The 25,252-nt window shown below is 41.6% G+C and overlaps 1 protein-coding gene across 1 annotated transcript in view; it reads right to left on the minus strand.

Moving 5' to 3' along the window:
* Positions 1-25,252, minus strand: part of LOC307228716 (dolichyl-diphosphooligosaccharide--protein glycosyltransferase subunit TUSC3) — a 137,351-nt gene that overhangs the window by 19,534 nt on the left and 92,565 nt on the right. Inside the window, exon 7 of the mRNA XM_079998482.1 lies at positions 4,150-4,213. Within this exon, the coding sequence (XP_079854608.1) occupies positions 4,150-4,213 (64 nt within the window). The remainder of the gene's footprint in view (positions 1-4,149; positions 4,214-25,252) is intronic.

Consider the following 25,252-nt stretch of genomic DNA (forward strand, 5'->3'; position numbering starts at 1 on the left):
TTGAAGCTTCATGTTCAGGCACAAATTTCCACTTGGCAAACAAGCTCTAGCTTTCGTTCGACCGGATTTGTACTTCTAAGACGGAATAGATGCATTGCAACAAACTTGTAGCGTGCATAGGTGTAATAGGTGACTAAACCAAAAGTGACCTAAAACCCAGCAGGGTAGGAGTTTGGAAAAGTGTGAGAAGGTTCGAGGTTTCGAAGGTGTACTCTGCTCAGCTAGGCTCTCCTACAGCTGACCATTTGCGATAATGTTTGTGCCACTCTCTGGATTTGAGCGTCTTTACCTGAGATCCTACCTTGTTCAACCAATCAGAGTTGAGTTCACTTATAGGACTTACACAAGGTAAGACTGTATATCTATATATGCCCACTTGATAAGATTGTGAAATACTCACATTGGCACTCTTAGTGGGTGTTGCAGATCGGTTGCCAACTAACTCCGTATCAGCACAAGGAATTCAACATTGCAGTCTGTCTGTTATTGCATGTCTAGGGATGTAGAAACCTTTTTGTTTCTATATCCGGAGTGAGTACCAGTACAGAGTGCTCACTCTTGGATAGATGCTGCTACCGAGTACCAACATTAACTTATCGGTTCAGTAAGTAGTGTTTATCGTATTGATTTTAATTAAAACTGAATTGTGACTGGATTTTTGTACACTGCTTAATAAACCCCAACACTGCATGTCTTTGGGGTGAGATGAAACCCACCAGAACAAGGGGAGAACATGGAAATTCCACACAGAAAGTCCCCAGTCTGGTCTCCAGTATAGACATGCTGGGTTTCAACCCTGACTGGTGTGGAATTAGCCTGTTCTCCCCATGTTCGGGTGGGTTTTATCGTAATGTAAAATAGTCACGTTGGGTTTGAGCCCAGAGCTATCAGATATCAGGTATCAGGTTTGGGAGTCTGAGCATTTTTACAAGTACGACTACGTGACCACAATATCCAACCTGATATCTGCACATGCATAAATATATTGTATACTGTACTTTTGGGGATAACTTGGTGATGCTAAGCCAATGAGTAGAAATAAAGAATATAATTCTGGTCTATCCGTTTAAGTTCACATGGGTTTACACTTGACAGGGGTGAACCAGTTGATAAGTAATTGACAGAGAAACAGTAAATAGTAAAACAGGGCTCGAATCAGAATTTGCAAAGGAGTGTGGGAGAGTCAAAGAAAAAATAACTGACACTTTTGCCCAACATCAATGAGAACAACCATGGAGGCGATTTGTAAATTGTTAAGAGATATAAAAAAATAAGAAAGTATGAAGTATGAAGAAAGGTGACGTGTGAGTAGTTGTTTTGTTTGGTAGAACAAAGAAACACCCATAGAAAGAAAGGAAATATAAGTGCCATGAAAAAAGACAGTGATAAAACAGTCAATGTATCCCCCCGTCACCCCCCACCTGTTATACTTCCCTTCCTTTGCATTACATTGCAATAAGTGTTGATTCCCAAAATCTTAAAAAAATAAATTCTTAAATGGAACTGGGTCTCCATCTCCGTCTCTAAGTTATGTTTACATTTTTAGTTTCATACAAGTAGGAAACTTGGAAATAAATCAAAATTGAAATAAAAATATAAAAGTGTTTCTCCGCATCTCTTCTACTTGCCACTTGCCATTCATTGCATCTCTAGCTCTGTCCTGTCTCACACCAGTTACATCACCTTGAAGTTAACGGGCAATTTTTTCATATTTTAGATGGTTGTGGCTTATTGCACTAAAATGAGTCCAGCTGGAATTCTCGGTAAAAAAAGAAAGACAATAATTGGAAAATGTAATTGCTACTTTATTTCCCTACACATTAAATCACTGGGTATGCCAACCTGCAAGTTGTCCTTTAATATACTGTATGTAACCCATAAACCGACTATTGCAGCAACCTCAAAGTTAATTTTTTTTTTAATTATATGTTTGTGCAATATAAGTACTCATGTTGTTAGTGCACAGTGTCAATACAACAGCTTAAAACTAGTCAATAACAACAAAAACACATTGTAAAACATCTGGAAAGTGAAAATAAATGTGTGCTCTTTGTTTGTCACGCTACAGAAAAATGTGTTATCAACGAGGCAGTGAAATTTGAGGGGAGCACCCGGAGGCACCCACAGAATCGGCGCCAAGACTTGGCATGAGTTCACGGTCTCCCTGAAAACGTGTTTTACTCCAGGTGTTTATTTCCAAAACAGTGTTTTATTCCAAACTCTGGGCAGTTAGCTGAGCTTATTTCACCACGGACACTCTAACCAGGTGTTTATATATTGTTGGGGGGGTGTCATGCCAGGTACATGGGAACAATTAGGAATGCGTTACCAATCCAATCAGGAACACGTTACGTAAGGCGTCCCTGATTTAGCCCCGCCCAAAAAATCTGGAACACAAAATGGTGAGAAACAGTTACATCTGATCCGCTGTGCATTTCTCCAAACAAAATCAATAAAAAATACTGTGCAATTATTGTAGATGTATTCATCTTATTTATTTTCTGACGTTTACATTAAACAAAAGCAAAAAATCCCATCTTACTACTTGAGTAGTGAATGCCACCCGATACTTATTCTTCCGTCAAGTGTTCATAGGTGGCTGTGCATGGCTGCGGATTTGAGTGGATGTGTTTATGTTGGAGCCTTTACACACCAAATGTATCTCAACACCCGTGCCCATCAGTTCATATAATTAATAGTGTTTCATTTTTAAATAATGAATATTACGAAATGAACTTTGGAAGAGTGCAGCCCGAGGACCCCGAGCAGGGTTCCCTTGCACTATTTAAATCCGGAGAGCAATCAAAAGACAAAACCCTGGCAGGGATCCGGCAAACAAACAGAATAATAACCATGTGCTATTTGTGAAAGAATTAGGCCGTTTGACGCAAACGGTGTGTTTACCTGTCAGCTGCAGAGATAAAACACAGGCCTTGTGTGTGTTTGGTGTCCCTGTGTGTCTTGAGTAAGTGAGCGTGTGTGTGTCTGCACGGTCTGATGGGTAGAAAATGGCAAATTGAGCATGTACCAGTGTGGACAAACACTGTTTTGCAGCAGGTGCAACCTTGGCCCTAGTATTTCCCATGAGGACAAACAAGGCTAGAGCTGAAAATATATCATTACACACACACACACACAAACACACAAACACACACACACACACACACACACACACACACACACACACACACACACACACACACAAAACATACTCCTCAATGTAGATTAAGGTAGGCCCCCCTCCACACACACACACACACAATCACACACACACACACACACACACACACACACACACACACACACACACACACACACACACACACACAATCACACACAATCACACACAATCACAGTCTCTCAGTCTCAACCAGCCCAAAATGTGACGCTTATTTAAAGTTTTAACATTTTGATTAAATGGATTATTCTACATCCAGAAGAGAAGGACAAGGGAGTCCTCTCTACTCTACCTTTTGTCCAGTGCCCAGTGTTTTTTGTAGACACAGTCACATAAATAATGGAAACTAGCTCTTGTGCTCCAAGATCAACATTGCAAAGCTGTACCAATTCACCCAATTCCTCAGTTCCAGCCAGAATAGCAGCTCTGTGTTCATCAGAAAATGCGAAAGAGGTTTCTCACTTAGTAGTGATGGAAGGTACGACAATTTTTTTTTGAGATCCGGTAATTGACTATTAATAGGCTAAAATAATAATAATAGTAATAATGATATTAATAAAAATAATAATAATAATAATAATAAGCACAGTTCGATGTGACATTTTGCATTTTTACTGGTTAACGAGACAGTGGTGCGGCATGGACCACACCATAGCTATAATCTTTTATAACTATGGCGGTAAAAGCAATTATGTATATCTAGATGTATCTTTTAAGCAGTAACTTCATCTGTCAAGTAACAAAAGGGGAGACATTATCATGATGTAAAGCAAAAGAAAATAGCAATGTTGCATTTTTACCCAAAAACTGATGTCTGGTCTCGCCGACTTCCATGTAAAACACCATAGTTTTAGATTTTTGTTAAGGCAGCCAGTGGAGGGCCACAGTGAGGCTTTCTTGAACATTTGTACAACAGGCCTACCAGCCGGACACACACATGCAGGCGGACACACACAGTCGTGAAAGGATACTCAAAAGTAGGATGATGTGAGACTCGGCAACAAACTGAGCCTGACTGCTGCCATGGATATAACTCTGGAAAAGAGAGACAGAGAGAGATGGAGAATCGTTAATTCAACAAATGGTTCTTCAATAACAAACAAACACATACAGTACTGTTCAGGATTTCCTCATGAGGTCGATGAAGAGAAAAGGTGTGTGCTGCAGAAAAGATTCAGAAGAAAGATCACGTCAAAATCCAGAGAGGGTACATCAACGCAAGAATGTGATTAATGAACGCAGATTTATGAATACAGCTTTGCGAGATTCCCAAGATGGAATTTGGGAAGGGCTGCTGTTTGGAAACCACTTGTAACCAAAACCAATGGAAAAAGACATAGAGTAACCTGGTGTAAGGCGTCGGAAGCACGGACCTCCGAGCAATGGGGCGGGGGGTAATATGATCTGGTGAGTCATGTTGTTTCACCTTATTTCCTAGAGAATGTTCTGGTGAAGACTATGGAGTAGACCTCTTCTTTCCTCAAAGAAATTAAGGCTTTTGTTGTAGAATAAATAGTCCACCCCTTGTACATCTGACGCTTTAACTGGTAACTGGTTAACTTCCAAGATCATGCAACAGGGTTGGCATAGGTGTTAGACAAAAAAAAAAGCAACTTCAAGTGAGATGGCTGTTTAAAGAAGAGCTTCTGTAGCGACCAGCAAGCAGCAACCATATGTAAGAGGATGTGTCCTGATATCTGTCATTTCTGTGGAACAAGGTGTACTCTGACATACACATAGGGAACACAATGTTGGGTCAGAATTGAGATGAGGACCAGGTCTGATCTTAAAAAAAAAAAAAACCCTGCAGGTTTTCTCAGGGGACAAGGCCAGATTCACCACTGTATCGTCCCTGCACAATGTGTGACTCACGATTTGGCCTGCCTTATGATGGAGACAATGGTCCGACCTTGCCTTTCATTACATTTCCATTCTCAAGGTTTATTTTTTCTCTCTCTGGGGTTTTGGGGAGTTACAGGGCTACCTGTCTCTGTTAGGAGGTGCTGTCAAACTGTATTATGAATGTGGGCCTGTAAAACCCCCCGAGACTGTAGCTGTGATAAAAGGCGAGACAAATATATTTGACTTGACCAGCAAACGCAGCAACAGACCCATAGAAACTGGAGTGTGAGCCAAAATGTCTTGCCGGGTTAAATAGCATCTTAACATGGCAGAAAATGCTAAACAGGTGGATCGAGAGGAGGTGCGACGTGATATACTCAATCAGCTGCTGCTTCACTGAGTGGGCAGCAGGTCAGCTTCTTCCAACCCTACAGAAACCACACTAGTGCCTAACCGTTTCAAAGATATAGGGATAGTGGACACACACACACACACACACACACACACACACACACACACACACACACACACACACACACACACACACACGCGTGTTGTTAGCCTTTTAGCTCTGAGCGTCTGTCAGTTGGAGGAGGGACCACTAGAACCACGCATGTGGACAAAAGGTCATTTATTCAGGTCAGTAGTGATATCAGCAGCTTCCGCCGCCGTTGGACGTACCATATATGAATGTGACCGCTACTCATGTTGAATAAAGTTAGTTGAACTTCAGGGAAGAAAGCCCCACGGCCTTTCACCACCTCTCGCCTTTCTATAATATTCCACTTCACCGAACTTTTGCCTTCCTTGACTTTGTGACCTCTGTCAGAATAGACCATTTTACCTTATTTTTATTTTAGCCAACACTGCAGACAGAATCATGCTAATTTTGCTTGAGGTTGCTCCGACACCGAAATCCCAGAATTCCATTCACAATGGAAGACAGCATATAGAGCAGCACATGTATTGCAAATACATTGAATGGCGTTTTCTTATGTAGTAAGAAAGGCTAAAAATAAGAAAAAAGGCATAAAACATGGGGTTTTTCAACAAAATAATTTCAATGATTACCCTCTTTAACATCAACACAATTTCCATTTGCTAGTTTCTTTCCGAGTGCATTCTCAGCTTCCGCTGTTCCATTGTACGTGCCGCTCGTGTGGGTGTTTAGCTTTGTACTTAGGTTTGTAAATTTATTCTAACCTGGCGGTCGAGCTACTCACAAAAACTACAAATGTTCTCTCCATAGATTGGTGTGTGTGTGTATGGGTCTGGAGCCAGCAAACATTTACCAACCAGCTGAACAGCTGCAGCCTCCTATGGATGGCAGCCTGTCCAGACTATTGGAGAGAGCTGATTGAACGGAGCGTTTGCTGATGACTGCTTCCACACATACTTCCACATCAGATAAGACCTGATGAGGGAGTTTGATAGCCAAGTCACCTGTATGTGTGTAGAAACACTGGACCAGGAACAGAAGGTAAAACAGTAGAAGGAGGAAAATGTGAAGGAAAAGAAACAAAGGAACGAGATGGAGGGTGATGAAGTTGAGCAAGGCCTTTCATTGCGTTTCAAGTCGTTGGATCCCGGTGGTGAGTATGGATCACTGGTGTCTGCATTGACCCAATCCCCCCCGTTGCACTCCTCCCCTCCATTCAGCCATCAGAAAAGAGAGGTGAAACGGAGGAATTTGAAATGGAAAGGAGGAGCAGGCGCTCTCCTTCCGCTCTGCAGGACAGAAACTATAAAGAAAAAGGGATTTCGCAACGATATTCTGGACGCCAGAGAGTGTCCTGCTTTGTTTCTAAAATGAGCGTCAAAGTCTTCTCTCGGGCAGCGTGAGCAAAGTTTGCAGTTTTACGCCCCTGTTTTTCCCGCACTGCTGGCATCCCCTCCAATCAGCTCCAGAAACCCTGGATGAGCAAACACACAGAACATTTCCCCTTCAACATCAAAAAGTAAGATTCCCTGCAACAAGGGAATCTGTTAGCAGCACATTACGGGCCTCGAACTATGGTTGGCAGCCTGTAAAATTCCATAAGTCTTGTATTTACTGCTTAGGGTGCGGGAACCACCGGCTGTGTGCTTGTTTTACTTTCTCAGGGCTCTGGTCATTGACAAAACATCTTGTTTAAATTCGACTGCTGATGCCTTGGGAAATAAATGAATAAGCCAGAGCGTTGAGGCGCTCTTCTATTCTGACATCCATTTGCAGCAGGTGTATGTGCATGTCCGTGTGTGTATGTTCCTCCCTTCAAAGGAGCCCTCACGCTGAGTAAAACATTTGATTCAAAGACAGAAAAGATGCAGACGAACTTTGACCACTGATTCTCTCAAAATTGCCCGAATACATTTTGATACACTTTGGTGCGACATCCCATTAAAGGATGAGAAGGTTCTTTCTTGCCTCAGCTCGCTCCTGAATTTATTGACTGAAAACAAATTCATCAAACAGATACACCAGAACCCACAACACCCAAGGACCGTTTAACGGATGTTTGCATTAACCATTGCAAAGACAGACAGAAGGACGGACGGACGGACGGACGGACGGACGGACGGACGCGCACGCACACACACACACACACACACACACGCGTGAGCACGCACACGCTTTCATAAGACTGCTGTGGGAAAAGAGGGGAGCACTGGCGTGAAAGATTCCTCAATCCCTGGCCAGGCACTTCCAATTAATCTGATGGATTAGATAGCTGCAGCTCAATTCATTAGAGGGTGCAGCATCTATGGAGATGTGCAGTTTCATGCCAGGGCAAGGGAGGCAGACAAATTGGGAATATCGGGGATTTGCACATCCAAATTATCACGCGTACAGGTGTGGGTGGGTTTACAGTGTGTGCGCAGGAATTTCTTCCAATGGACGCGTAAGGATTTTGGTGTGTTTCTTTGCCTGTGTATGTATGTGTGCATATTAGGGGAGAAACGATCCACCAATACGAGTTTGAAACTGGTTTTAATGTTGAAGATGCGACTACATCCATACGCGGACCCCTGGAACGATCTTATGAACCATAACCCGCTAGATACTCTACTTTAGTTTAGTATAAACTAAGCTGCTGCACAAGACCCACTAATCTAACATTACAAGTCATGTTACTTTCACACCGTTGAATCCCCCATCTCTCTAGCATCTCAATAAGCATTAAAAAATAAAAAGCTTAACAGTGTGGAAAAAAGGAAAATAAAAAGAAAAAATAATAATATAAGAAATAATAATTAATAAAATAGGGAAAAAAAATACAATTAAAAAGTTCACTATATATCAATAATAATATCTGTACAATGCAAACAATACAAAACAGAAACAAGATATTTAAGACATACTTTTATAGAATGCACTTATTCTAATTTATAATGCTAAATTAATGTCTACATATAAACAAATCTTAAGTACATCAGATTGCATTGTATCGCATCAAACCAAATCGTTCAGTGTAAAAATGTATGTGTGTGTGTATGTCACTGAATTGCATCGTAGCCCATGTATCTAGATACGTACACAGTACAGTATACAACAGTATGGCACAGCAATACAGTAACACCAAACAGAACAGCAACACAGCACAGTATGCAGTAATCCAGTCCAGTGATACAGTATGCAGTACAGTTTGCAACATACAGTACAGCGAGGCAGTGGGGCCTTCAGAACGCACCACCCTCTGCAGGGCCCGCCTGTACTGAGCAGTACAGTTCCCAAACCAGGCAGTGATGTTGCCTGTCAGGATGCTCTCTACTGCTCCAGAGTAGAAGGTCTTGATTCTTCTCTTCTTTATAGATGTAAAGTTATGGATATGATTTACTTCCTCATGAGACTCTGAATTTCTTCAGCTGCCTGAGATGGTAAAGACACTGCCTCACCTTTCTCACCAGTGTCTGTATGTATAGTCCATGTTAGGTCCTCTGTGATGGACTTCTAGGCACTTGAAGCTGTTCACCCTGTCGAGAGAAGTCCCATTAATCATCAACGGCGCATGCGTCCTCGGTTGTAATCCTCTCCTAAAGTCCACAATCAGCTCCTAGTTTTTCTTCCGCTATCGTGGCTATGAAACTCATAGCAATGTCTGTAAACCTGTTGACGTCACTGGAACTTGATTGGAACCAGTTGATGTCACCCAAGGCATCCTGTAGCGCGGCCTCTGATTGGTCCGACCACTACTTTACGTCACTCATCACTATCATTCCACGTACGACACTAGGCTTGTAAACGGAAAGCAACAAGTTGGCCACGTGGTCCGATTACCTGAAAGCAGGTAGGAAGACGGTTTTGTATCCTTTCTTGTACGGTGTGTAGCAGCACCAATGTTCTTTCCCCCCTGGTGGCACACGTGATGTGTTGATGGAAATTGGGCAGAACTTTTGAAGTTCCGCGCTGTTAAAGTCCCCAGCCACCACCACAAGTCCGATAGTGCTGAGTTGGTGTCCGCTTGCCATGGAATATAAACGGCTGTGATGATGACCATGCTGAATTCCCGGGGGGTAGAATGGACGGCATGAGCTGTTCCAGGTTCAGCGAGCAGGAGCGGGAGAGTCTTGATGTTGTTGGGGTTACACCAGTGGCTGTTTATCATGAGGCAGACGACTCCAGCCTTGGGTTTCCCCGACTCCCCCGATCTGTATGGCGTGGTTCGAGACCAGCAGGTTCAGCCATATCTCTCACATGCAGAGGACACAACAGTTTCTTGTGTCCCATTGGAATCTGATCCTCGCCAGAAGGTCATCCATCTTATTTTCCAGGGACTGGACATTGGCAAGAAGGATGCTGGGCAGAAGTGGACGGTTACGTTGCGTCCTCTGTCTGGTCCGAATGCTGCCTTGCTTCCGCCAGCAGCGCTTCCGTGGAACAGTGACTCAGTTGCTGTTGTTGTCTTTGTTTATCGTGCTGGCGTGTAAAATCTCCACCAGCCACTCTGAATCAGTGGATAAAGCGTCCCAAAATTGGTCTTTCAATTTTTTTATATCCATGAGTTTATCGCGGTCGTAGGAGATCACTGCCGATGAGTTTTAGACAGACGTGATTTTGTAAAATGAAATGATACTAAAAGTGCGTAATCTACACGGAGCCGACATGGGCAGTCATTCGGTCCAATAATTGGTCTGAACACTGCATGAAAAGTGTGATTGTCGTTAGCAGCAATTTCAATTTCAGTGGAAGTGCAGGTTAATGACTGTTCATGGGAATTTGTAGACTGCCCAGAAAACTACCAAGAGTTCATGTGGGGTTTCAATTTCTGTCATTTTACAAGACTGAGAAGCATGGCAGTTGACCCCCCCAGCCCCTAGTCTAGGGGAGGCTTTCACATGTAAATGAAAAAGCTGTGAGCTACACAAATGAAAATCAGGATGGGAGGACCCCGTCATTTGAGTTCTGCGAATTGTTGTTTTCTGGTTAGAGGTTTTCATGTGCGGGATCTGAAAAGTGCCACTTTCTTTAAACTATCATTGTTATGAAACAATAAAGGCAGGAAATGGGAATGTTTACAAGTTACAGAACAATGAAAAAATGAATAAAAAAAATTAACTTAAAATAAAAGGATTAACTTAAATAATGCATTTTTCAATATTTTTATAAATTAATGATTCAAATATTATTTCAGACAAAAATCGTTCAACACATTTTAATAAGCGATACCTTGTTTTGGTATCAGGCAACTGTCTGCACATTGAACATTCGGACAGAATTCCAACAACTGCCTTTGACTCAGAGGCAGCAACAGTACATTTTAAGGATCATCTGATGCCTAAATATGCATAGAGTTGTCACTCTGTGTGTGTGTATATATATATATATATATATATATATATATATATATATATATACATACATACATACATACAAACATACATACAGTGGTACCTTGATTTACGTGTGCACTAACATACGAGTTTTCCGAGTTACGAGCTGTCGTTCCGTAGATTTTTGTATTGAATTGCGAGCAAAAATGTGAGTTACGAGGAACGACCTTCAGGTACCGCCGCTGGTTAGCTTGGCAAGCGAATGCAGCCAGTATCCTGCGTCTCACTCGTTCACTTCACGTGGTTACCTGAGCGTGAAAGCATCTCTTTTGTGTTTTGTGCTCACGTTTGTGCTTTTTGTGCAGTTATTTTGCCAATTTTTTCATTATTATCTAAACATGGGTCCTAAGAAAGTAAGTGCTGAGAAGAAGTGGTTGATGTCGACTGAATTAAAGCATGAAATCATAGAAAAACATGAGTGAGGTGTGCGTGTGATGGAATTGGCAATTTTTTTTAAGTTAAGCGAAAGTGAAGTGGAAATAAATAAATAAATAAATTGTGGCAATTAAGTTCAGCAATAAAGTGTAGCAACAAACGAAAGCGACCGAAAAAGCACGAAACGAAACAAACTCCTCCAGCCTTCTCCGCCTATCTCCTCCACCCTCCACCTCCGCCAGCATCTTCCATTAGTCTAAGTCGTCTGATCTCCAAGGTAAATGCACTTTATAAAACCAGTTTCTTTACATTCTCTTTTATAATGTTTTATTATGTTTTTATACAATATTTGTTATTTATAAATACATTTTTCTTATTTAAAAACACATAACAAAAAAAAATTGGGGTGGTTTTTTGGGGGCTGGAATGGATTAATGGCATTTCAATTAATTTCAATCGTGAAAATGGATTTGCTATACGCTATACAAGCAGATTTAAATACGATCTCTGTCAGGAACGAATTAAACTCATAAGTGAAAGTACCATAAGTGAAAGTACCACTGTATATATATATATATATATATATATATATATATATACACACACACAAACAAACACTTTTTTTTTTAAATTCCCATTTTTCTTCTAGTTGTAATACTCTTCCCTGCATAGTCTCTGGAGTTTGCCTAAAAACAATTTCACTACATGCTGTACACCGTGCAATACATATGTGGCAATCAAATCTTTGAATCTTATCTCTTCAAGAAAGATTTTACATTTAATCAACATGTTCCTTGCAAATGTTTTTTTTCGTTCCCCAATAAATTAATATTCATGTAATTAATTAAAGTGAAGCCCATAGGATAACAATAACATGAATATATATAAAATATAGCACATGAGTAAACATATACATTAAGACCACTGACAGGTAAAGTGAATAACATTGCTCATCTTGTTCCGATGGCACCTGTCGAGGGTTGGGATATATGAGGCAGCAAGTGAACAGTCAGTGAAGATAATGTGTTTGGAAGCAGAAAAAAATGGGCAAGCATAAGGATCTGAGTGACTTTGACAAGGGCACAGTTGTGATGGCTAGATGACTGGGTCAGAACATCTCCATAACAGCAGGTCTTGTGGGGTGTTCCTGGTATGCAGTGGCTAGTACCTACAAAAAGTGGTCCATGGAAGGACAACCGGTGAACCGGTAATAGGGTCATGGGTGCCCAAGGCTCATTGAGGGAGGGGAGTGAAGTCCAGCCGTCTGGTCCCATCCCACAGAAGAGCTACTGTAGCAGAAATTGCTGAAAAAGTTAATGCTGCTATGATAGAAAGGTGTCAGAACACACAGTGCATCACAGCTTGCTGTGTATGGGGCTGCGTAGCCACAGACCAGTCACCATGCCCTGTCTACAGCCAAAAGCATCTTCAAGGGGCACGTGAGCATCAGAACTGGACCATGGAGCAATGGAAGAAGGTGGCCTGGTCTGATGAGTCATGTTTTCTTCTACATCATGTGGATGGCCGGGGTTAGGGTCTGATCTGATCGAGCATCTGTGGGATGTGCTGGAACAACAAGCCTGATCCATGGGGGCCCCACCTCACAACATACAGGACTTAAGGGATCTGCTGCTAACGTCTTGGTGCCGGATACCACAGGACACATTCAGGGTTCTTGTGGAGTCAGCGCCTCGGCGGGTCAGAGCTGTTTTAGTAGCACGAGGGGGAGCTACACAATATTAGTGGGTATTAGTGGTGGGTTTTAATGTTGTGGCTGTGTATAGTCTTCAGTAACTGCAGTTGTTTTGGTATAGGCTTAGTTATTATACATTTATACAGTTATTATTATTATTATTATTATTATTATTATTATTATTAATAATAATAATAATAATAATAATAATAATAATAATAATATGATTATTATTATTATTATAATACAAGCCTGTATTATAATGGCCCAGGGTGACCAATATTAACAGATCTATGAATCAATCAAGAGTGCTTTTTCTTTTTAAAACTGATAGTTTCAGTCAGTGATGGAGTTAGGGAGGTTCTAGACACTGCTATTCAGATGCTAATACCTGAACCGATGGCTGTGATGGAAGTGGCAATTTGATTTTGACAATTTAAGACACAGGCGAACGCATAATTCACAGGCTTTAAACAGCTGTTAACTGCTGGGATTCAGTGAGGTTTGCTGGGCCGAAAATGTGTTTTTTCATGCAGTGCAATGGTCGTATAATAACCAAGGACAATGAGGCCATTTTACAAGACCAGCTTCCCTCTGTTCTTCTCCCTCATAATGTTCCCATATTCCAGGATGATAATGCCTCATACGGACCGCAAAACAAATTCAAGACGACCAGGATGCCATGCCAACCATGACTGTCAACCATGTTCTCCACAATCAACTGATCTGATCATCAAACCTTTATGGGAAGTTCTTGAGTGGAGCCTGCAAAGTATGTTTCTGCCTTGTTCATCCCTCAAAAAACTGGAGGCTTTTCTTCTTGAGGAATGGCACAATATCCCACTACACACACCTGTAGTTTATCATTCCATCTAAGTATCATATGTACTGTCAAACCCATACGGCCATTTCTATCTCATAAGGCTTTAATGAATTTGACTATTTTAAATTCCCCACTCATTCCTTCCGGAGGAGATCACAAAATGTTACCCCTCTGTTTCAAATGAGGTTGACCAGACTTGGGCTGAAGGAAGCAAAAATAGAACAAAATCATTTGGAAGCATAACCAATACGACACTGGAACGAGAAGAATTGATTTTCAGTTTTGGCAGCCGTACAACTTCCCAAAAAGTAAATGGTAAAATACTGTAAAACACATGAGGGTGCTTGATAACTCCAGACCTTTATCAAATAGCCTGGGGGATAAATTCCTACGGAGCGAGTGTGTGTACATGTGTGTTGGCGTGTGAGTGCGCGTGCACAACAGCACAGACTTAAGAGCGACTGGAAGCGGAGGCTGGAGAAAATCACTATTTAGATTGCTACTCGCCGCAAAGCCTGTTCCCTGCCTCCGTCTAACACTTGCTGTGTGTGTGTGTGTGTGTGTGTGTGTGTGTGTGTGTGTGTGTGTGTGTGTGTGTGTGTGTGTGTGTGTGTGTGTGTGTGTGTGTGTGTGTGTGTGTGTGTGAGAGAGTGAGAGAGAATTCATTGACATTAAAAAGGTCTTGTTTGTATTAGAAGAAAAAGCCCCTTGCATCAAACTGCCTATTTGTCAGACTTTCAAGTAAATTAAGTGAAGGTCGATATATACAGATATACGTGCGCACACACCCTAACTAAGGAACAACTGTGTGGGAAAACACACCGTGTGCACACATACACACACGCACACACACAAGCACGCACGCACGCACGCACGCACCCACGCACACACACACACACACACACACACACACACAAACACACACACACACACACACACACACACACACACACACACACACACACACAGTGAAAGCCAGGGGGCTCCTCACAAGCTGGTTCTGTATGTGAAATGAGGTTTGGAATAAGCACTCTGTCAAGCGGGGATCGAAATAATTGCGGCCTCACCAGCTCACGGCACACACGCGTGCGCATATACACACGCACGCAAGCAGGCACGCTGGACGCACACACACACACACACACACACGCACACGCACACGCACACGCGACAACAATGGCAATAACGAACACTCTTACCGAAGGAGTCCGTAATACTTAGCTTGTTATAAATTATGAATAATATCGTAATAATTTGGACACACTCATCCATCGTTATCCTAGTATACATACATATTCAAGCTGTACATTACACTGTATATCCATCTATACTTCGACTTTATACCCACAACAAATACTGGCAACAATACTGCCACTTAGCCTATACCATAGACTTTTAATTCATCTTGTGCATAGAACTTTTGTATATGCACAGAAATGCACCAACAGCTGACCAAGTAAAAGTCCTTAAATGTGAAAATGGGTTTAACCAGACATGTTGAGGTCTGAAGAGCGATTATTAGGCGTGAATGAGACCGTTATACCTTTATCCTGTTACGTTGTCGATGGTGATAGCGTTTTGTTGGACAAACACTACATGCGAGTCAATTTTCAACTGATTTCAATTCAGCCTCATCCGCACTAACGTCTGGGAGTAAATACCATATTGCCAAAGGTACAGATACAATGCACACTTTCAGTAAACGGAAGTGTTGTGATGGAGAAGTTTGAGATACATTGAGTGCTTTGGCCGCAGCATCGTGTCCCCCAGTGCATTAACGTCCTTGTGGAAGTCATAAAAACGACAATGAACCGCCGGCATTGATAGTTGGCTGAGGACATTGAACTCTACGGCCAATGAAATAAAAAAAAAATGGTACTGTTCTTTGTTCTTTTTGCCGTCCTTTTGTTTCAAAGTGGTACAGAAAAAACAAGTCAATGGCTTAATTATGATTTGGTTCTTGGCAGCCGCTCGGCCGGAGGATTCTGTCCAAAAGTTAGACCGTTTATCATATCACCCTCCACGCCTCGGCCATCCACTTTCCTCGAGCCTTATTGGAAAACAATCGAGACGATAATGTCACCTCGACGTGAGTGGCGGAGTGGGTGTGTGTCTGTGTGTGTGCGGTGTTAATACTACTAACATTAATTGTTCAGGCTTTCAAAAGAGGCACGTTTGTGTGTGTATGGGTTTGTCATCCGGTGATAAAGCTCGATGTCCTTCTAAGGGGAATTTGGATGATCGTTGGGTTTTAAATGCCACCGCCCAAGACGCTCCGTTTATTACTGAGTTTATACATTTCCGTCACGCTCCCAGTGAGTTTAATAAAGCGAGAGACAATTAAAGACGTTTAAAATCTATTTTTATCGGCTCAAGAATTTGAGCCGATAAAAATGCTCCCCTGCGCTTTGCTCGGTGCAGATCTTGTGCAGTGCAACCAATACTCAAACCAATACACCACGTCCTATTTGAAGGGCCCTTAAGTCTATAACGGACTAAGTCTATAATGGACTAAATGCTTAATGCTCCCCCCCGCATTTTGGGGGGAGCATTAAGCTCACACAAACTAAACACACATACACAAACACACATAGCTGTGTACCAACTCTCAAAGATAAAGGTTGATTGTAAATTGCATTCGATTATACAGTTCTTTCTGTGTGTGTATGCGTAAATGAAACACGTCCCCCCTCAGGTGTCTCCCAACCAAAATAGACTCATAAGCATGATTCATAACTGCGCACACGCACACACACACACACACACACACACACACACACACACACACACACCCTACATCTCTCTCCCTCTCCTCAGTCTCTTTTCTCTCTCCCTCTGTCTGGCCTCCAGTAGCGATGTGTTTATTACTGAATTCTTAATTACTGCTTTGCTTTGGTCGAAAATAATGACTTCAATCTCCCTCATTTGGTCTGTATGCGTGTGTCGTGTCTGCATGCGTTTCTGTGTGTTTGTGTGTGTGTGTGTGGGGGTGTGTGTGTGAGAGTTGGCATGTTTTTTCGCTTGTGTGTGTGTTTTTGAATTAGTGTGTATGTGTTTGAGTTAGTGTGTGTGTGTGTGTGTGCGTGTGTGTGAAGAGAGAGATGGATGCTTAATGTCTGCCAGTCTTAACAAATATCAGCCCGACAGCACTTTTTCTTATTTAGCACTTCATATGGGTTACGGCGCTCTACTACTGGGGTGGCATAGCATGCACGCTCGCACGCATGCACACGACTGTATTAATGGAAACAAACATACACAAACATATGCACAGACGTACTGAGATATGCACAAACGCGCACAAATTGATCCACAAATATGCAAAGTTTTAAACAAGCACACACACACCAGCATACGAAGCATGCATACACAATCATACACATACATAATGCTCTCATGCACACAATTGTGAAAATGAGACATAAACACATTACGTTTCACTTGTTTAAACACACACAGGGACAGTGGACTCACGGTTCAGCATGTATCACAGTTTTGGGGCCACGGTAATGGCACATTTTGGTATCTTTATACTTAAGTCTGTTGTCTGCCCCAATAAACTAGTGTAATGCTCTGTGTGTATGACTGTGGGGCGATGGGGGGATACAGGGGTTCAAGTTCATTGGTGGGTTGTTATAATTTGGTTGAATGCATCTGATTGGAGGGATGTGTCCGGCATAGTGGATAATTCAAATATAAATTTCCGTAAATTATATATATATATATATATATATATATATATATATATAAAATATTTTTAAAACGTTTCACAATAAAAACAATAATAAAACCAGTATTATAGTTCATTATTTTTGTGTAGAACAGGTATAAACAGTATTTTTCACACATAAGTAATAATAGTAAAATAACTGATTGAAATAAAACCTCACAGACCACATTTGCCATAGAAACTAACAAAAACAATAGATCTTAAATAAAAACACTGGAAAACTGGCATGGGCACCGCACGAGCGTGGCGCAGCCCTGGAGGAGGAAAAAAACAAAAACAAAAAAACCTTCCTGACTCTTTACCGGTTTTTATTTGAGTATGTTGAATGGTGAATTTATGTCTGAATGTGGCTGCGGAAACAAAAAACAAGTTTGGTGACACAGGAAAAGGAGGAGGCTGAACGACCCGGAAAGGGAGGTTCAAGTCCGTCCCCAGCCGTGACGCAATGGCATTTGGACCACAACAAGGGGAGGAGACAAAGCTCACCTCGTGCACACGTCTTTTTGATCCAAAACTTCTACTCCTTTTAAATTGTACCTCCACATTAACTTTCTTCATTTAAGGTGCACCAGCACATAATTGAGGTGCACCCAACATTTCTCACCACGCCTTTTGGCGCCGCAATAATTCATTTTAAGCATTACCTTTTTTATCAGTTTTTATCATACAAATTGGTAGTTTAACACATCACGTAAATGACTGTTTACATGAATAAATGTAAACGCAGATAAATTTAAATTCTTTATTTATATCACAGCAAACTCAAGAATAAATCATCATAATGTCAATTGTTTAAAAAACTAGTTTAAAAAGTGCTGGTTTTTAAAGTGCTTGACAAAATTCAAATAACTTACGTCAAATCCGCGATTTGAACAAACGTCTTTTTCTTTTTTTTCTCCCAAAGTGTCTGCAATCACACAAAGAACTGGGCACAGGCAGTGTTGCCGCTAGGGATGTACAGACACCATTTTCAAACCGAGTGCAAGTACTGCAATTTCCACTTACCACGATAGTGAGATAGCTGATTATGACTTTGTGCGTTTATTATTGTTCATTATTCACTATGGAACAATAACAGAACATGAAACTGTCTGAGTTCATAAATGACAACATGTAACGGTCACTGAGGTCCAAAAAAATAGAATATGGGACACAAACATGGAAATGTCCAGTTCAAACTTCAAGTCTCTCTAACGTTGTGCAAACATACCTTTCTATTATATTTATATGGTACTTGCCAATATTCCACAATAAATTGCAATCATTACAAAAAATATTAATAATAATAAATGACCGACTCTTCTCATTACTGTGTGTTGCTTCCCTGAGAACTGTTGACTCAATACAGATGAGATTTCTGGTTCTGGGCTTGTGCGCTGTCGCTGCTGCTGTAGCTGTTGTTGCTGCTGGTACAGTAGCTGCTAGTGTTGCCATTGCTGCTGGTGGTGGTGTTGGTGCTGCTAACCTTATACCTTAACTGGTGTTGTCGTTGCTGCTGCTAACCTTATACATAAACTTAACCATCTATGACCTTATTCCTTAACCTAATCATCTCGAACATTATACCTAAACATAACAATCCCTAGACTTATACCTAATCTTAACCATCTCTAACCTAATACCCTAATTTAAATAACTCTGACTTTGTACCTCAACTCAACATCTCGATCATCTCTAACCTGAGTGACTTTTCCGGTTCCGGTGAGAGCTACCACTTCCAGTTCCGGCCACGTCGTCGCTTGTGCGCTGTTGCTGTTGTTGTTGCTGCTGGTGTCGATGTTAAATTTTATTGTCATTTCTGACTCCTCACTGCTTCAGTTTGCTGCTGCCTGGCACTGAAACACTGTAGGGAGGGGAGCTACTCTGCCGGCCACGTTCGCAAGCAAGGAATGTGGGAGTAGTGCAGGGTGCGGCCTCACATACACACACACACAGCTCATGAGTACATATAATCCCGCTATACGCTGAGAAAATAATCTACAGAAAATCGGCTATGTTTATAAAATTTTTTAGAAAAATATTTTTAGAAATATTTTCTTGCAGACAAGAAGACATGCTAAATGTCAGGTGACGAATGAAAATGTTTCGTCGCACTTGACAGAGTTTTGGTTGCATGTGAGACCAAAATGGTCACACTCTGGAGCCCTGGATACCACAGCTGCCAGAGGTTATTCGTGAATGTGTGAGTGTGTGTACGTGGATAAGGTTCTGCACCCCCTCATACTGTGCATATCGCTCTACGACCAGGTGCAGCTATATCTGCCTTATACCTACTTCACATTCAAATATGTCGTGCGAACTCCGTTTCCGGTACAGAACTGAAACGCGCGTCTTCGCCCACGAGCCGACTAAACTTGTAACCCTTGAAAAGGGTGTCGCACGGTAAGAAGGGAGGGCAGAAAGTAAGAAGGAAAGAAAGAGCGATAAGGAGGGTGTAAACCATTTGTGTGGAACAGTGAGAATTGACGGCATGAGTCAACAGAGGAAAACAACGCCTTGTTTTCCCGAGAGAGAGCGAGAGACGCTTTTCCCTGTGTGAGAGAGAGAAAATAAAAAAAGTGTTTTCATGGCAAAATTTTATAGTATTTCATACAAATAGTGTTACCTTCTGTTCTCTCTCTCTCTTTCTTTCTCCATGCCTCCTCTGTTACTCATTTTGACCATTGCCCTCTCTTTTTGTTCAATTTCACACTCAGATGAACAAACTTAAATGATGACCAGCAAAACTAGATCCACAATGCTAAATGCTGTGTGTGTGTGTGTGTGTGTGTGTGTGTGTGTGTGTGTGTGTGTGTGTGTGTGTGTGTGTGTGTGTGTGTGTGTGTGTGTGTGTGTGTGCACGCGCATTACAGAGAGATTAAAAGCTGTTACACATCAGGTCCAAAATGAAAACACAATGCACACAGGTTATCAGGGAGTTCAATAGAACTTTTTAAGATCTTTTAAAGACAAATTTAAGAAAACTGAAGACAGACAGATTTTTGGACAAAGTGTTGCAGTTAAGTAGTATATATTTGGTACAGAGAGGTAAGTATTTGGTAGAGACGGCAAAGGTTATGAACTACATTATTCTATGAACTGTTATTAAAAGGTCAGATAGCAAGGAAAGGAACTGAAATACACAGAATTATTAGTGAGTAAGTGAGGTAAGTACAAGGATTTTCTTGGATTTCTCTCTACAGGTAAGTATGAATTGAGTCAGCCCATAATAGACATAGTCCGTTATAGACTTAAGGGCCCTTCAAATAGGACGTGGTGTATTGTTTTGAGTTTTGGTTGCACTGCACAGGATCTGCACCGAGCAAAGTGCAGGCGCAGCGCTGCGCCCTTGTGCCCGAGGTTCAACTTGGATAAAATTTAGCATGATGGAGCACGGCGCACCGTAATTCCCACTGGGCCAACAGAAACAAGAGGTGAAGCAAATAGTAAGTATCTGTGCAATATGAAGGAGAAACTGATTTTAACAATGTCCAAATTCCCCGAGCTCTACAACTGGTCCTTACGAGGTTATCGGGATCTTGGAAGCAAATCCTCCATGTCAGCCGGTCATGGTTTCCTACCAAGTGGGCAGACCAGATTTGTGGTTAAATGCAGCGGAGATTAGCGATATATAACCCATGGCCAAAAATATTACCGACACGTATGATCGTGACTGCCCCCTGTGTCACTATGTCATTAAAGATAAATTCACTTATTCAGTGCTTGTTCACATACATTTGGGTCTTTGATGGGCCTACTAAAAAAGAAACTGTGAAATCAAACAACCCAGTCAGTTTTTGTGGGCTGCCTAGGTCAGAAAACATGTGATTCAACAAGCGGTTCAGATTTGCCTCCCCCTCCTATGTCAAGTGGCGGCTCATTAGAATTACATCGCCACCCATCTGAGTATCTCCACCCACGGCTTAAGAAATACCTTTGGGAAGGTACACCATTTTTTTCTTGCAAGCAGCGGACCCGCTCGCATTATGTCGAAGAAAAGAGCTAAGCATGGGAACTGCTCTGTTGGCTGCACAGACCAGCACAAATCGCTACATTGGCCTCACATGACAGAAGAGCTGAGTGGAAGTTTATTTTGGGATGGCAATGTCCTGAACCGTGACAAAACTGCAGATGAGTGAAATGTAAGTATTGAAAAATACAATTGGTGCTGTGTGTTTCTTTTACTGTGTGGAGGACCCAGGGACGTGGTCAAGCACCGGCTGCAGATGACAGCACGGTTCCCTTTCCTGCGGCCGCCAAGCTGCCTCGGAACGGCCTAATCAGCGCCCACGTGGCGCAGATTGGTCTGACTTGGGGCAGGGAGCCGTCTTCATGTTTGTGTGTCTTGTAGAGGGGATCGGCGGACGGACTCATCAGCCGACCAGGAGCCGGAGTGGAACGCCATTCCTCCTGCGCCCGAAACCCCCACCACCATCATCATTATTATTATTATTATTAGTAATATTATTATTCATGCTTCTGGCCTGCGAGGGTCTTGTTGCTCTGTATAATAAAACTCCCGCCAAGTTGGCACACCAAGGCAAGAAAGACTCCATCTCCCTCCCTCATTGTGGGAGTCTCTGCCCACAGGTAAGGGTTAGCATACTGTTATGCTAATAGCTGAGGTAAAATATTAGATGTAATTTCCTCGAAAGTTACTGCCGTTACTTGCAGCAGGATCCACAATAACGTTTACAGCATTATGTATTAGTAGTATGTTTGTTTGTCGAATGTCCGTAAGATGAACTCCATTTTATCAGACCATCGGTAAGGGGGGGGGCGACTGAGAACGCTAGTGAATACTGACAGACTGCAGGAACGACACTGAGACTGAGAACAGTGACGAGATGAGATGTATACAGTGTATATAGTGTATAAAGGGCGATGCACGATGAGTTGTTTGATGCTGAGACGCCGCATAGGCAGAGCTCCCAATACACTGTGAAACGTCCTAAAGATAAGGAGGACATCTCGATTTCGGAGGACTCGTCTGTCACCGAGATACCGTTTAGGTTTTGTCATGTTGATAATTGGGAGTAGTGGCATCACTCTCCGGTGCTGTGAAAAAACGCTAAGGTGCTGCACCCAAGTGTCATAATAGTAGGAAAAACGCTGCTGTTTATTCTGGCATCATGGTGGCTCAAATGTTTGTGACATTCTTATGTAAACAAATACACATGTAAACACAACGGCTAATTATCAAGGTCAGAAAGATTATCTAGGTCATACAGTATCCACATATCATACAATATGTCAATAAAGGAATTATCGAGACAGGCCTACACAGACCTAGTCCGTCATAGACTTAGTCCGGCATAGACTTAGTCCGGCATAGACTTGGTCCATTATAAGGTTAAAGAAATATATGGATAAATGTGACAATGTGCATATGCTGAAATTCGGACTCCAGTTTAAGACTATATAATGAATGACTTTTAAGGTCTAATATTTGACTAAATATTACTTTTTTTAAAGGAGGTGCAGACACCGATCGCACAATGTCAAAGTTTTGGTACGCATAATTTATGTACTGAAACAATGTCTGCCAAGTCTGATTTTATATATTTTATTTCACCGCGTCATGTTTGGCTGTCCTTTCATTCGGATGGTATAAAATACGGCGTTACTAATTTGTGCCAGCGGACTTTTACACTTTCGGTTTGTTATTTGTCTCAGTGATACAGGCTATGAGGGGTGACAGAAACAAAATTGACAGAAGCATTGCCAGTCACAACAGAACATGTGAGAACAAAAATTACATTTGGTCACTGCTTGGCGGCATCTTTACCAGATGAATGTATGGTTCAGAGAACTTTAAAGTCAGTGGTCCATTTCATTTCTGTCCAGATAAAACATTACTTTGGTAGCCTGGCAAATTAGTTCTGTTGTTTCAATGGCATTTTTTAATCTTATTGGGTTTTTATTCCTTGTGTTCTTTGTTTTGTGTTTTTAACAATGCAGAAACACATTGTGGATCACTGCACTGTTCATTTTGTGAATTAAATTGGAATGGCTCAAACCTTAACTGATATTGGGATAGTGACTTAATGACTGAGGGCAAACATGGATCCTGAGGTGATACCAGTTGAGAGAATACACACTTGCATAAATATTAATGCTGTATAATTAAGATTGTGGGGCACGCACATTCTGCTCTGTGACAATTAGGCACAGCACCAACAGCAGAGAAATCACTCTGCACATGTCATACAGATTTTCTGTTGTGGCCTTTGGGGCCCAATGATCTATACACGGCTCAACGTGCATAACCTGCCATTAGAGCCAACTGTCAATCATACAAGTCTCATAGCACAATATAACTAGTTTAAAAATTTCGCAATCACACATTGGATAAAAATGATGGATCACATCTACAACGTGATTACATCAAGGTTCAGCATAATTAGAGGCCTTACGGCCTTTAGAGGTGAAGTTGGAGATAAAACATTTGCCACAAGGTTGAGGATACCGCCTTCACCTAAGCTGGAGTGGACTAAAATAAATAGTTATAGAACTGCGCTTCATGGTTGGGGCTACAGATGGTGTCAAGATTGCTCTTGAGCATTTGAGGTTGACTGAGTTATTTCAACTGAAGGGTTAGTTTAGTTAGCAGCACAGTCATATGATGGCCCAGCAGGTGGAAGCTCTGTGGCGGTAAGACAATAATCACAGACAGGGCAACTTAAATGCGCCTTTTGTGGAGTGTTTTATGCTTCAGTTGAACTTGATTATTTGTTTTCATGAGGGATTTCTAAGCTGAGAGTATTTTTTGAACCAAACAGGCCTTTGGACCTGCTGTGGAATTCCTAAAGCATAATGGTGAATGCTAGTTGGGAGAGCCACAAGCAATGTCTGGAGGAGATCTAAACAGTGCAGGGATGGTACGCAGGGACCTTTGATGCACATGCAGGATCAAATATTCCTGCACTTCTAATTCCTAAAGTGGACGCTCAGTAGAGTGGCCTACAGGAAGAGATTAATGCGGCCAGCCTTAGCAGAGCAGTTGACAACTTAAAGAGCAGCGTGAACCACAGAATAGTGGAATCAACTGAAGTTGAGGTTAATACAAACGGCAATCAAATTGACCAAATGATAAATAAAGATTCTTCTTCTTCAATAGCACAACATAGGTCGCCCTGAGGCTCGACAGCAATTGAAAATTAAGTCTTTAATATATTTCCGGCCTTCACTAAAAAGGTTTTTGGGAAGACAGAAGGCACGAACCCTTCTCTTCAAGAAGTAAGATGAGTAAACATTTTTACTTTGAATATGTTTCTCTCTCTATGTTGCTCTGTCACTCATTGCAGTAGTGGCTACTTTGAAATGTTTAGTACGAAGCTTAATAGCAGTATTTAAAGGTTTAGACATCTACCTTTGTCTACAAATCCAGCAGAAAACAATTGTTGGTATACAGAGTGATCTCCAGTAGATTTGGTCAATAAAATGTTTGCCTCATGGAAAAAAAATGGCAGATATACTGTGCCCAAAAGTAAGATATTTTTCAAAGCAGACATGAGAACAAAATCACATACACTACTCACAAAAAGTTAGAGATAATCGGCGTTCGGGTGAAATTTCAGGATGAGCCTAAAATGCACTAAAACCTTTACAGGTGAACTTAATTTGACCTTCTCTAAACTTTTTAATGCACATGTCCAACTGTTCAATGTTTCAGTAGTTTTTGCACAACTTGCTGTTCTCTAACAAGGAGCTGAACGGCAAAATTCACAACAGGTGTTTGATCCATGAATCGACCAATACATTTCCTGGTTCAATTAGAATTGGTATTTAAACAGTCCTCTTCATCATGCTGTTCACATT

This window comes from Zeus faber (assembly GCF_960531495.2).
Source record: "Zeus faber genome assembly, chromosome: 4".
NCBI lineage: Eukaryota > Metazoa > Chordata > Actinopteri > Zeiformes > Zeidae > Zeus > Zeus faber.